Below are 13,353 nucleotides of genomic sequence, written 5' to 3' on the forward strand. Positions count from 1 at the left end.
AATTTATCAACCAGTAGAGCCACACCAGCCCAAACAGGGTAAAGAGCAAGCAACCCTGGTTGCAGCAATGACATTAAATGGCCCTAATGTTTCAAAGACCACTAATATTTTCCATTTGGGAAATAGGCCAGCTAGAGTAAAGTGATTTTCAGTTACTTTTAAAAGTAAAAATACCCAAAAAAGGACGTTTCAATAAAGCATAATCTAAGAAGGGAAAACCATGATGAAGACTTTTCCGTAGTAATGTTGCTAAATTTAAAACATGAAGCTAGAAAATATTTCCTATCAGGCACCAGCAGCTGCACCGTCACCACCACCACCACCATCATACTATTTGCTGATTAAGTAAGAGCAAAACAGTTGTTCCACTCATAAAAAAAAGTAAATGAGCACATACATTGACTTGAATTCTCAGTCACGTGCCATTCCCTCTGCTTCACATCCTTCAATATTTCCCCTGATATAAAAACCCAAATTTTCTAGGCAGGCCCACAAGCCCCCTGGATCTCTGCTCTTTTGATCAACTCCTCCCTCCTCTCCAGCTCGCAGCTCGGACACTGCTTTTTTACAGGCCCTTCCCTAAACCCAGCCTAAATCCTGCGCCCTTCCTCTTAGACCTTTCCACAATGTGCAGTGGCATGTGTATCCTCTGATTCTTTCTCATTTGCCTACTCACTAGATGTTTAGCTCCATGCAGATGTGTCTGTTCGAGGCAGAATATTCAATACCTGGCATGATGCCTGGCCACGGAAGGCGCTGAATAAATATTTGTTGAATAAATGGATGGGTGAATAAATTGCTAAAGGCCCTAGGCCCATGCAATAGAATGGCCAAAAGAAAGACAGGACTTTTGATTTTTTTTTTTTTAAAAAAGCACATTACATAATCAGAGAAATACCTCTGAGTATTATTCTAAGAGCAAATATGTACATGAATAAAGATTATACAAATAGAGATTATACAACAGTAGCACACACTTGCCATTCTGGTCTGACTTAGCCTGGATATAGTCATGCCTGGAAAACTAAGAGGTCCTGTTTCCCCGCTGCCATGATCACCAGCAAAGGGATATCTCTGTTCTACCCCCAGAATGTGGGCAGAGGGAATGATTGTGGCGGAGGGAAGAAACAACACAGCCAAAAGGCAAACAGCTTAAATCCAAGCGATGGATAACCACACCTACCCTTCTAGGTCCCACTTTCACAACTCCAATCAAAGATGAACCTTTCGTTACCAATTCTGCAGCATCAAAAACATCAGGGTACACACACCACTGTCAATTCAGCCCCGTTTTTGCAAGGTACCACGACATTTACTGGCATTCTTAAGTGGCATGGAGTGAGCAATAAAGACACACACACACACACACACACACACACACACAAAGTCTGGCAGGGTCAGGAAGGGGCCAGAGACACAGACATGGGAAGAGGGATACAAAAGAGCCCAGAGAAAGAGAATCTTGAGTGGAAATTAAGACATACCTGGAGAGGCCACATGGGCCAAACACTGGGCAAACAGGCTGGATGTCTTGATGATAAGAGAGAAGGAAGTATGCCGAGAAAACAGAATGAACTAGACATAATTCTCATTTCCAAGTGACAACAGGCTGTAAAGGGCACTGTATCAGTGGGAAAAGTGGAAAAGAAACTGAAAGAGTTAAAGTACTATGAACCATGGGTGCTACAGGGGTCAGGAAGAGACTCGGGTCAGATCTGAGTCACTGAAATACATTCCACAAACTGGAAGAGATGGAAAAAATAATAAAAGAGTGCATTTGTTGAAAATCAGATTCAGTTAAAGCCAGGAAGTGGGAGGGATATGTGAAGAAAAGGTTAAATATGTAAACGGCTGAGTTCACAGCTAGCTGGGGCTCCAAGGTAGAGGGTGGCAACAGAGCAAACCTAGCAGAAGGAGTGGCTGGGCACAGCTGGCCAGGATGAGAGTTTGAGAGGCAACATGGGCTGGTTGATCTGCTCACAACAAACATGTTTGGTCTTAGTTTGCCCAACTCCTTGAACATTGTTCAGCGGTCCAGTGTAGGCCTATCAGATTCTCCCTCTTGAAAATGTAAAAGCTTTAAAAGAGACAGAAGGTGGCTGGAGTACACTCACTATCTAACACTCCTGAAAAAATACCCAGGTTCACTCTTGTTGATACTCCAGCTCTGTTCTCTCTCAAAACCTGGTTACTCAACTTTTCCTGGATTCTGAGAGCCAGCCTATAATAATTTCTCTTACTTTTGTCTGTTTTATCTTAGCCAGAATAATTTCTATGGTTATAATCAAAGTATCTTGTCTGATTCAACAGAGCTCCTGCCTGAAGCCAATTTTTACTCAGTTTCTAATGAATAAACTGAGGCCCTGAGAATATATTTTTCCCAGATTATAAAATATAGAGGGTCAAGAACAAAACCCAATCTGCCCTACTCTTAGTACAGTGGATAATATTTTTAAACATAGATTTAGATGACAATTATTAAAAGATAAAAATCTAACTTCAAGTAAAATCTAGGAATAAAGGTAAAACATAAAAGGCTAACATGAGAGGAGATAGCAGTGGGTAAAGACTGAGGAAGAAACACTTTTCTCTCAATAGTTTCAAATGTTCATATTCTATCACAGCACGAAGCCTGAGTAATCGAAGGAAGATTTCTGTAAATTTTTTAAAATGTCAGCCATTGTATTAAAACGAACCTAAGATTTTTTTTAAAAGGGGGGGGAAAAAAAAAAAAGAAATGCCAACAAACAGACAAACTTATAAGGACCACATCTACAATACCAGAACATTTCTGCCACTTATCACATGCTTAAAAACATGTGTTTTGGTATCGTTCTTCACCAAATATTTTTGGAGTATAAAATGTTTCTCCTATTTTTTTGACCTCTTAAGATTCTGTTGCTATTTTACCTCCTCCTATCCTAAGAATCTTTGTAAAACTGGATTGTTTTTGTTTATAAAATGTCCTTCCTGCCTAAAAATGTTTAGATTATTTCTCTTTTTCTAACTTTGGCGTATCTACGAAAATTAACCTTTCTTGTCTCCTTGGTGTCTGATATTTTCTTATCTACTCATCCCCTCATTAATACAAGATCATTTTAAGCAGCACCTCCTAACAAATTCTTTCCATGGCACTGCTTCAGAAATAGGAGCTTTTTAAAATAAAAACATTAACAAAGGTGATCTATGTTTATGTTGCATATAAATATCACATGTGCTTCCACGAAGCCATTCCTTTTTCTTCCAAAAGTAGGTTTTTAGTTTAAATGGAAATCAGGACTCTCATTTATACTTCAGATGGTCCAATTTCATGATAAACAGGTATGGCCAATAGCCCCATATGAAAGGCTTCATGTAAATATAATTTTATATAAAATAAGACTATATTATTATATATTAAAGCACTTATTTAAAGAAACACTGTAATAAATCTACTATGTAACCTATTTCACCTAGAATTAAAACTCAGTTTTTTTCCTCAACTTATAGATCAGAAATCAAAATAACCAGTTTTTTTTAATTAGCATTTTATTCACTTCAAAATTACGAGAAAAAAATATGTATAGTTGGCTTCTTTTCTCACTTGGTCCTGCGTACTTTTCATCTTTCTACGAGCCACACAAATTTAATTCCATGTTCATATAGATTATGTAAAACCACCTACTATACTCAATTAACAGAAGGAAAACAAATCATGAGGTTTATACCCAGATTTAAAACAAAAACTCTTTAGGATAAAGAACATCATGTTTCAACTACATCTATTCCACATTAATATATGCTAGCAGCTTTGTATCCTAAAGCATCCACATTAATATATGCTAGCTGCTTTGTATCCTAAAGCAGTGCTTCCTAACAGGGCAGACTTTACTTGCCCAGCCCTGCCCAGGAGACAGGCTGCAATGACATTTTTGGTGGGTAACAACTGTGGGGAACAAGAATGGGGGAGGATGGCGGGGGCGGTGCTACTGGCATTTAGCAGATCAAGGCAAGGGAAGCTGCTAAAAACCCTATAATGCACAGCATGGCCCCTCACAACGAAGTATTATCCAGCCTCAAATGGTCGGAAAGACTGTCCAACGTGAAAACAAGACTAAAGGAAAAAGAGCGGCAGACAAGGAATATCTGTGAGTCACTGTTCATCGGCACCCTCCCAACCCTGCCAGACCCACCTACCTTGGACGCCTGGGGCGTGGAAATCACATGGACCGTGCTGGGTTTGACGCCATTCGCCTTGGGCCTCTTGTAGAGGGCAAATCTACTTTTCCTCCGTCCTCTATCGCCATTGGGTAAAGCACCATTGTACCTAGAAACAGAGGAAAGAGTTCATCCATCTGCAGATTTTTCAGGTTTTAAACATAAAAGTTAGAGGGAATCAGGGAAAAAGACAGGAATGGTCATAAAAGAATTGCCCACTAAACACTCCACAAAATGAAAGGGCTGCAACACAGACTCTGGCTGTAATGAAATTCACATCACCTCGAGGAATTTAATTTAAGAGTGATGTACAAGTAATTATAGGTTTCCTATTTTATAAAATCAGACTCTTCAAATCTTTTTGGAAAGAGGCAGAGTATAAATAAGCAAATGAGTATTCTGCAGAGGCCATATTAGGGCTGGCTCAATTCAGCTAGCACCATTCTAATAGACCCCAGAGATACACTTGAGAAATATTTTTAAATGAACTAGTTAGAAAATAGAATACTAATTAAACCGCATCTCTCATTTTCAAACCAAGTTAATGTTATCTGCAGGATCTTTATTTGTAAGACAACCAATTTAGTTACTTGCTTTCTTAAAAGTTCTGAATCCTCCACATTCATTCCCATTTCTGCTTGAACCCTACACTGTCAGATTAGCAAAAAACAGCTTGCAGAAATTAAACTTATTTTTTGTTAGCAAAAATTAAGTTTGCAAAATATATACACGAGTTTTAGTCCACAAATTGTCAAATAACTTAAAAGTCATATGGAAAACATATAATATCCTTAAGCAGATGTCCTGCATTTCGCTAATACCAATGCTTAAAAGAAACTGAGGATCACAGTTAGAATTTCAATTTTCAACTGTATTTTCTAACTCTGGGTTAATCGGCACCTGTATGTTCTCAATGATGGCCCACATTGCTACATTAACACAGCTATTCTCTGCTTCCACCTTGGCAGAAGCTCTTTTCAAGAAACTAAAAGGAGGAACATTTTAAATTTACACAGATATGTACGATAGCTCCAAGGCTCCCCAAGAACAGCAAGGTTAGGAGACAGCAGGTCTGGTGGTTTGTTCCTGTCCGGCAGTCTCCTGGGCCTTCTCCACTTTCCCAACTACATCCAGAAGGGAGTGGCTGGATGGAGGAAGCAGGGACATGAAGCCCACTGGGGAACAGAAGTTGGAACAAAGGGGCTTTGTGTGTTTGTTTCACCAGTCAAGTCATAGCTACAATCTGACAATGGTTTTAAATTATCACTGTAAGTTATTCCCACTGTCTTTTTAACGATTCCATTTCCTGCACAAAGGAATGTCAGCTGTATAAAAGTGTCTCTAGAATAAAAAGATAATTTATTTCAAGTCTTATTCCTCTCATTTTTCTCAGGCAAGATCAGAATCGTGTACATAATTTTCTTAAGCGTATTTGTGATGACTACTATAAAGTATCCATGAGTCAAGAACCATTACAAACCCACTTTAATAAATTTCTGTGTCACTTAAATCAAGATGAACATTCTATATTAAAGGAAACATCTGTGAACCAATTAAAGTCAGGACTGTAAACAACTTAGAGGAATATTTTCACTACTGTGGCCTACACATAATTAGCACAAGATCCGGCAAGGCTTGCTACGCCCTTCACTTCTACCCAGCTCTGTGTGTACGGCAGGCACACCTGACGGCAACAATGTGACTGAGAATGAGCCTGTATGGTAGATTTACCTGAACGTGTGTTCAGAGTTCCAAGCTAAGGTATCTGAGAGTGGCCATCCCAGAGAGTTATTCCTTATCTATGAGGAACTCTTGAGCGCCCATCCAGTCCTGTGGAATGCAGGCTCTACAGGATATCAAGGCCCTTTGTTTTGGATTAAGTGAAGTCTGGCAAGTGGCAGTTGTTAGGGAGAGGGTGATAAGTGAAAACGCTATGTCAACTGCATGCCTTTTGTATGCAGTCGTGGTTCTCCTGCTCAGCCCACCGCCACTGGACTCTCTCCCCTGTATATAAGCCACCAACAAAACCCCATGTCTCATCTGCTAGCTCTAGGTCTCTTCTTCAGCCTCTTGAATCTGCTGGCACCCCCAATGGAGTTGATAGGGGTCTGGCACAATTCCGCACTGCATCTTTCTTAACTATAGACTCCAGGTCAATCTCAGCCTCATAAGAGTGCAGCAGACACTGGTTTGGCTATCCGATCAAAACTACACTCCCTTCTCTCGGGTCTCTTCCTTAACTCCAAAAGGTGAACCCCAGTACCACGTCTGATTGAAACGGCCATGCCAACATCTTTCCCACCACTCTGGGGCTGATTGGCCAGAGGCTGACATCTGGCCCAACCTTTCCAATGACATTCTAACTTTGGAAAATAGAAAATTGGGACAGAGAGACAGTCATCCATTCTCAGTTACTAGCTAGAGCTGTAACTGCTGTGGGGATGTCATAAAGTGTTACATGGCTGAAAAGGCAGTCAAAGTGAAGAAAAAAGCAGATGAACAGAGACAAGCATCAAAAAGCAATGGAAAGAGGATCCTTAAAGGTTTCTATTGGCCCAGATGTACTCCAGCTCTTCCTGACAAAATTCCTTTAGCCTTGGCTAACTTAATTTGATTTCTGCTACTAACAACACAGAAGCCGTACGTAATATGAAGGGAGGAAAAGAAAACACAAGTGTCAACCTTAACACATTCAGAAACATTTTAAATTAAATTGCCTAAGCATAGAGGCACAGATATTGCAGGTTAAGCAAATAATAAGCCAGTCTACTAACAGACTGCCTACTTACTTAATACATCTAGATGAAAAATCCTATTGGAAATAATTAAAGTAGCAGTGGAAAAACTAGTGTCACCACGAGACAAGTTTCTAATTAGGTTAAGCTACATGGTCATTCATTCAATATTTATAATGCAAAGTATTAGAGCTACAATGATATCAGCTTCCCTGCCTTCACAGGGTTCTCTTCTCAGAAGGAGAGAAAGGCACAGTAACAAATGCGATAAATATACATGTAACAAGATGCACGTATAGCACTGAGCACATGAGAGGACACATTAGAGAAGGCTTCATGGTGGAAGCACTGTTTGAACTGTGGAAATCTTGGCAGTCACGACAGCTCACACCTGTAATCCCAGCACTTTAGGAGGCCAAGGTGAGTGGATCACTTGAGCCCAGGAGTTCGAGATCAGCCTGGGCAACATGTCGAAGCCCCCCTCTCCACAGAAAATACAAAAACCAGTCTGGCACGGTGGCATACATCTGTAGTCATGGCTACTCGGGCAGCTGAGGTGGGAAGATCACTTGAGCCAGGAAAGTGGAGACTGCAGTTAGCCAAGATCATACACCACTGCACTCCAGCCTGGGTGAGAAAGCAAGAGTGACAAAAAAGAAAAGAAAGAGAGAAAGAAATCTAGGACGTTTAAATGGAAAGTGAAGGGCTGGTACAATGTGCAAGGCAGGGAGGACTATAGGCAGTTCAGCACTGTGGAGAGTATGAAGTTCAAATGGAGACAGCAGTGGGGAAAAAAGAGTAAAAGGAAGGCAGGAGCCGGATTTTAATGGCCTGACTGTATTAGTCCATTCTCACACTGCTATAAAGAACTACCTGTGAAGAAAAGAGGTTTAACTGACTCACCGTTCCACAGGCTTAACAGAAATCACAACTGGGAGACCTCAGGAAACTTGCAATCATGGCAGAAGGCAGAGAGGAAAAAAGCACCTTCTCATGGCAGCAAGAGAGCGCTCACGAAGGGAAAAGTGCCACACACTTTTAAACCATGAGATCTTGTAAGAACTCATTCATTATCATGAGAACAGCAAGGAGGAATTCGGCACACCCTCATCCAATCCCCTCCTACCAGGCCCCTCCTCTGACACACGGGAATTACAATTCAAGATGAGATTTGGGTGGGGACACGGAGCTAAACCCCATCACTGGTTCTCCCTAAGGGCTATGGCTTTTTACCCTAAGGCGAATGGAAAATCTTGTACGATTTAAGCAAATGGCTAACATGATTGGAAATATAAAGTAATCACGGTGGCACAGAGCAGGAGGAAATGGAAGGGATTAGAGGCAAGAGCAGACCAGATTAGAGGCAAGATGAACAGAGAGCAGAACCACCATAGTCATGGAGAGCTATATGCAGTGGGTTGGATGGCGACCTTAAAAAGACATGTCCAAGGCCAGGGTCAGTGGCTCATGCCTGTCATCTGGCACTTTGGGAGGCCAAGATAGGTGGATCACTTCAGGTCAGGAGTTCAAGACCAGCCTGGCCAACATGGTGAAACCCCATCTCTACTAAAAATACAAAAAAATTAGCTGGGCATGGTGGTGTGTCCTAGCTACGAGGGAGGCAGGGGCAGAAGAATGGCTTGAACCTGGGGGCAGAGGTTGCAGTGACCCAAGATCACACCACTGCACTCCACCTGGGTGACTGAGCGAGACTCTGTCTAAAACAACAACAACAACAACAACAACAACAACAAAGGTACGTCCGTGTCCTGGAACCTGTGAATGTGACCTTTTGGAGAACGGGTGTTTGCAGATGTAATTAAATCCAAGATCTCAAGATGCCATAATCCTGGATTACTGGCAGGTCCTAAATCGAATGGCAAGTGATTTTGTAAGAGATACATAGGAATAAAGAGGAGACAACCATATGAAGACAGAAGCAGAGACTGGGGTGATGCAACCACAAGCCAAGGAACATTTGGAGCCCCAGAAGCTGGAAGCGGCAAGGAAAGATTCTCCCCTTAAGAGCCTTCAGGGGCAGCAGGGCCCTGCAGACACCTTGATTTCAGACTTGTGGCCTCTAGAACTGTAAGAGAATAAACATCTGTTGTCTTTACCAAGTTTGTGGGTGATCTGTGATGCCACCCACAAGAAACTATAAAAGCCTAAACCAAAGCAAGGATGGTGGAGATGAACTGAAGGATGAGAGACAAATTTAGAGTTGTTTTCAATACGAAGTGAACATCAGAATCACATGGGAAATCTTACAAAAATATGAACACCTACAACCCAAGAGACTCTGGTTCAATAAGCCTGGGATGAGGCTCCAGGTCTGCATTTTTGCTAAGCTCCCCAAGTGATACTTACACAAAGCTCCCCAAGTGATGCAGCCACAGGTAAGAACCCTGGTTTTAAAGACAAAATTCACAGTAACTGGTAACCTGTTTGAATGCACAGGATTAGGGATAGATCAAGGGAACATCATACAGCCTTCTGGCTTGACCAGAGTGATAGCATTGTTGCAAATAGGAATAGGAATTACAGGGACATCCAGGGCAGGCATGGAGGAGGCAACTGAAGTTAGGTCTAGAGCTCCACAGACATTATAACCCTGGGGCCTTCACCATGCAGCGGTAGTTAAAGTCATGAGAATAAAGGAGACTACTCAAGAACAAGGTGCAGAATAAGGAGGCAAGGAAGGCAGGGACAGAGTCTGGGAAATAAACTATTTAAGGAAACAGCCCCTTCTTTGTCACAGGCAAAAGAACCAGGAACGGGAGAAAGTTATATCACCAAAGACCAAAGAATTTCAATAGCGTTTAATCAAGAAAGAGGTCAGTTAAGAGAAAGAAAATGCACAACTATGATTTGGAAAAGAATGAGTCACTGGTGACCTCACCCATCTTCAAAACAAAGCAACACAAGCAAATGCCTCCAACCTTAAGCTTCACTGTGAGCGTCCACTCCGATTTCCATTTTCTCCTCACAAAGCCAAGAATCTCAAAAAGTACCCACATCATTATTCTGCTTCCAATGCTTGCTGGCTTTTCAGTCCACTATTTCAATCTTTTCTCCCAGATCCAAAAGTACATTTAATTATTCATCACAGACCCAGCGCACCATCCAATAAAGTCTCCCAGCAGCTCTTCTATCAAGGAACCCAGTGGGATAGATTAAAAGGGCTTCTTCTCTCAATAAGAGGTGAACTCTAATTCCCTTCTCCCTAAATCTGGGCTGGCTCTACTGGCTTTCTTACCAACAAGATGCAGAGGAAGTGATGTTCTGAGACTTCCAAAGGCCAGTGTGAAAAGCCAACTACCCTGGGACCGCCATGCTGGGAAGGCCACACGTAGGCACTCTGGTCAGCAGTCCCAGCAGAGCCCAACCTTCCAGCCACCCTGCTAAGGCAGCAGACATGAGTGAAGACATGATAGACACTCCAGACCAGCTGATGACCACCAGGTAATCTCAGCCAATACCACATGGGGCAGAATTGCCCAAACTCCTGACCCACAGAACTGTGCCTTAAGTAACATGTTTTAAGCCACTAAGTTTGGGGTAGCTGGTTATACAGTAACAGGTTCCTGAAACAGGAAGACCCAAACCCTTCTCACAGTCAAATCTCTCCCTGTTTCACTAACTCTGTGTTGGTCCCCAATCTTTTTTTTTTTTTTTGAGACAGAGTCTCTTCTGTCACCCAGGTTGAAGTGCAGTGGCACGATCTTGGCTCACTAAAACCTCCATCTCCCAAGTTCAAGTGATTATCATGCCTCAGCCTCCTGAATAACAGGGATTACAGACATGCACCACCACACCCAGCTATTTTGGGTATTTTTAGTAGAGACAGGGTTTTGCCATGTTGGCCAGGCTAGTTTTGAACTCCTGACCTCAAGTGATCTGCCCACCTCAGCCTCTCAAAGTGCTAGGATTACAGGTATGAGCCACTGTGCCCGGCTGGTCCCCAATCTATTTTAAGTAGAGCACTGTCTCCTCCTCTTGAAAACTATCACCAAATCTTCCCGGCCCATTCCCACACCCCATCTGCCTCCTAGGGAATGTGAGTTCTAAAAAAGTGAGGCCTTCTATATCTTTGGCACGTAGCACAGTGTACCGGGGAAACACGGTAGGTACTGAAAACCTACAGGCTGGCTGCCTGATGAGAGGACCATTATCTCAGTATGTTTTGTGCTGCTGTAACAGAATACCTGAGACTGGGTAATTTATAAAGAATAGAGACTTTTTCCCTTACAATTCTGGAGACTCGGAAGTCCAAGATCAGGGGGCCTGCATTTGGAGTGGCCTGCTTGGTCTCCACCAATGTTTAGTCCCATGGTGGAAATGGAAGGCAAGATAGTATGTGTGCGAGAGAGAGCAAGAAAATGAACTCACCTTTTTATCAGGAACCCACGCCTGACATAACGGTACTAATCCATTCACAAGGGTGGAGCCCTCATGACCTAATCACCTCTTATAGGCCCTGCTTCTCAACACTGTTGCACTGGGGATTAAGTTTCCAATACATGAACTTTAGGGAGCACATTCAAACCATACCAACCATCTTTAATATAGAATAGATTCCAGATATAAAGACAAAATTCTGCTTACAAAGGCAAAAAGTTACTGTCCCGTGAAAGAAGGTCAGAATGTTCCCTGGTCTGGCAAGCTTTTCAGCCCGTAAGTCTGTAGAAATAAAATGTCCAAGTGCTGTTGTCACACCTGTTTCAGCTACTGCAACAGGGGTATTTCAATTCAAACCCATAAGACCTTTTCAGGCTTAACTTTTTTTAAAATTATGGAGACTTAGAAACATTTATAATCAAAAAGAATCTAGCAGAAATTCTGGAGCTGAAAAAGTGCAATTGGCATACTGAAAAATGCATCAGAGTCCTTTAATAGCAGAACGGATCAAGCAGAAAAATCTGTGAGCCTAGGCCGGGCGCGGTGGCTCAAGCCTGTAATCCCAGCACTTTGGGAGGCCGAGGCGGGTGGATCACGAGGTCAAGAGATCGAGACCATCCTGGTCAACATGGTGAAACCCCGTCTCTACTAAAAATACAAAAAATCAGCTGGGCATGGTGGCGCGTGCCTGTAATCCCAGCTACTCAGGAGGCTGAGGCAGGAGAATTGCCTGAACCCAGGAGGCGGAGGTTGCGGTGAGCCGAGATCGCGCCATTGCACTCCAGCCTGGGCAACAAGAGCAAAACTCCGTCTCAAAAAAAAAAAAAAAGAAAAATCTGTGAGCCTAAAGACAGGCTATTTGAAAATACACAGGGAAGACAAAAGAAAAAAGAATAAAAAACAAAGAAGCATGCCTACAAGATCTCAGAAACAGCCTCAAGGGGCAAATCTAAAGAGTTATTGGTCTTAAAAAGAAGCTACAGAGAGAGAGAAACAGGAATAGAAAATTTATTCAAAACAGAGAACTTCCCAAATTTAAAAAAAGATATCAATATCCAACTACAAGAAGATTACAGGACGCCAAGCAGATTTAACCCAAAGAAGACTACCTCAAGCTATTTAATAAACAAACTCCCAAAGGCAAAGAAAAAAGAAAGAATCCAAAAAGCAGCAAAATAATAATAATAATAATCATCATCATCATCATCATCATCACATACAATGGAGTTCCAATACATCTGACAACAGACTTTTCAGTGGAAACTTTAGAGGCCAGAAGAGAGTAGCATGACATAGTTAAAGCACTGAAGGAAAACACTTTTACCCTGGAATAGCGTATTCAGCAAAAAAAAAAAAAAAATTCTTCAAACATGAAGAATAAAGACTTTCCCAGACAAACAAAAGATGAGAAATTTCATCAATACCAGATCCGTCCTACAAGAAATGCTAAAGGAAGTACTTCAATCAGAAACAAAAAAACACTAGTGAGCAACAGATAATCACCTGAAGGTTCAAAACTCACAACTAACAGTAAGTACACAGAAAAACATAGAATATTGTAACACTGTAACTATGGTTATCCTAAGTACTCTTATCCTAAGTAGATGAACCAATCAAGAATAGTAACTACAGCAATGTTTCAAGAAAGTACAGTAAGATGTAAACAGAACAAAACGTTAAAAAGTGGCTGGGGGGTGGCAAAGTTAAAGCATAGCATTTTTCTTAGTTTTATTTTTGTTTGTTTATGCAAATAGTGTTAGGTTGTTACTGGGTTAAAATAAGGGGATACAAGACCATATTTGCAAGCCTTGTGTTATCCTCAAATCAAAAAAACACAGAATGGATACCCAAAAAATAAAAAGAAACTAAATAATCCCACCAGAGAAAATCACCTTCACTAGAGGAAAACAAGAAGAAAGAAGAGAAGACAATGTAACAATCACAAAACAAAGAACAAATGGTAGAAGTCCTTAATAATAATGGGAGTTTAGCCTATTTACATTTAATACAAAGACCCAGTGAT

General features: G+C 41.5%; 1 protein-coding gene across 2 annotated transcripts in view; it reads right to left on the reverse strand.

The window, feature by feature from the left end:
- Positions 1 to 13,353, reverse strand: part of PELI2 (pellino E3 ubiquitin protein ligase family member 2) — a 173,781-nt gene that overhangs the window by 111,818 nt on the left and 48,610 nt on the right. For both annotated transcript variants that reach the window (XM_039469405.2, XM_074393898.1), the window contains exon 2: positions 4,177 to 4,306. In XM_039469405.2, the coding sequence (XP_039325339.1) occupies positions 4,177 to 4,306 (130 nt within the window). The remainder of the gene's footprint in view (positions 1 to 4,176; positions 4,307 to 13,353) is intronic.

The sequence above is a fragment of the Saimiri boliviensis genome, chromosome 2 (genome assembly GCF_048565385.1).
Source record: "Saimiri boliviensis isolate mSaiBol1 chromosome 2, mSaiBol1.pri, whole genome shotgun sequence".
Classification (NCBI taxonomy): Eukaryota; Metazoa; Chordata; class Mammalia; order Primates; family Cebidae; genus Saimiri; species Saimiri boliviensis.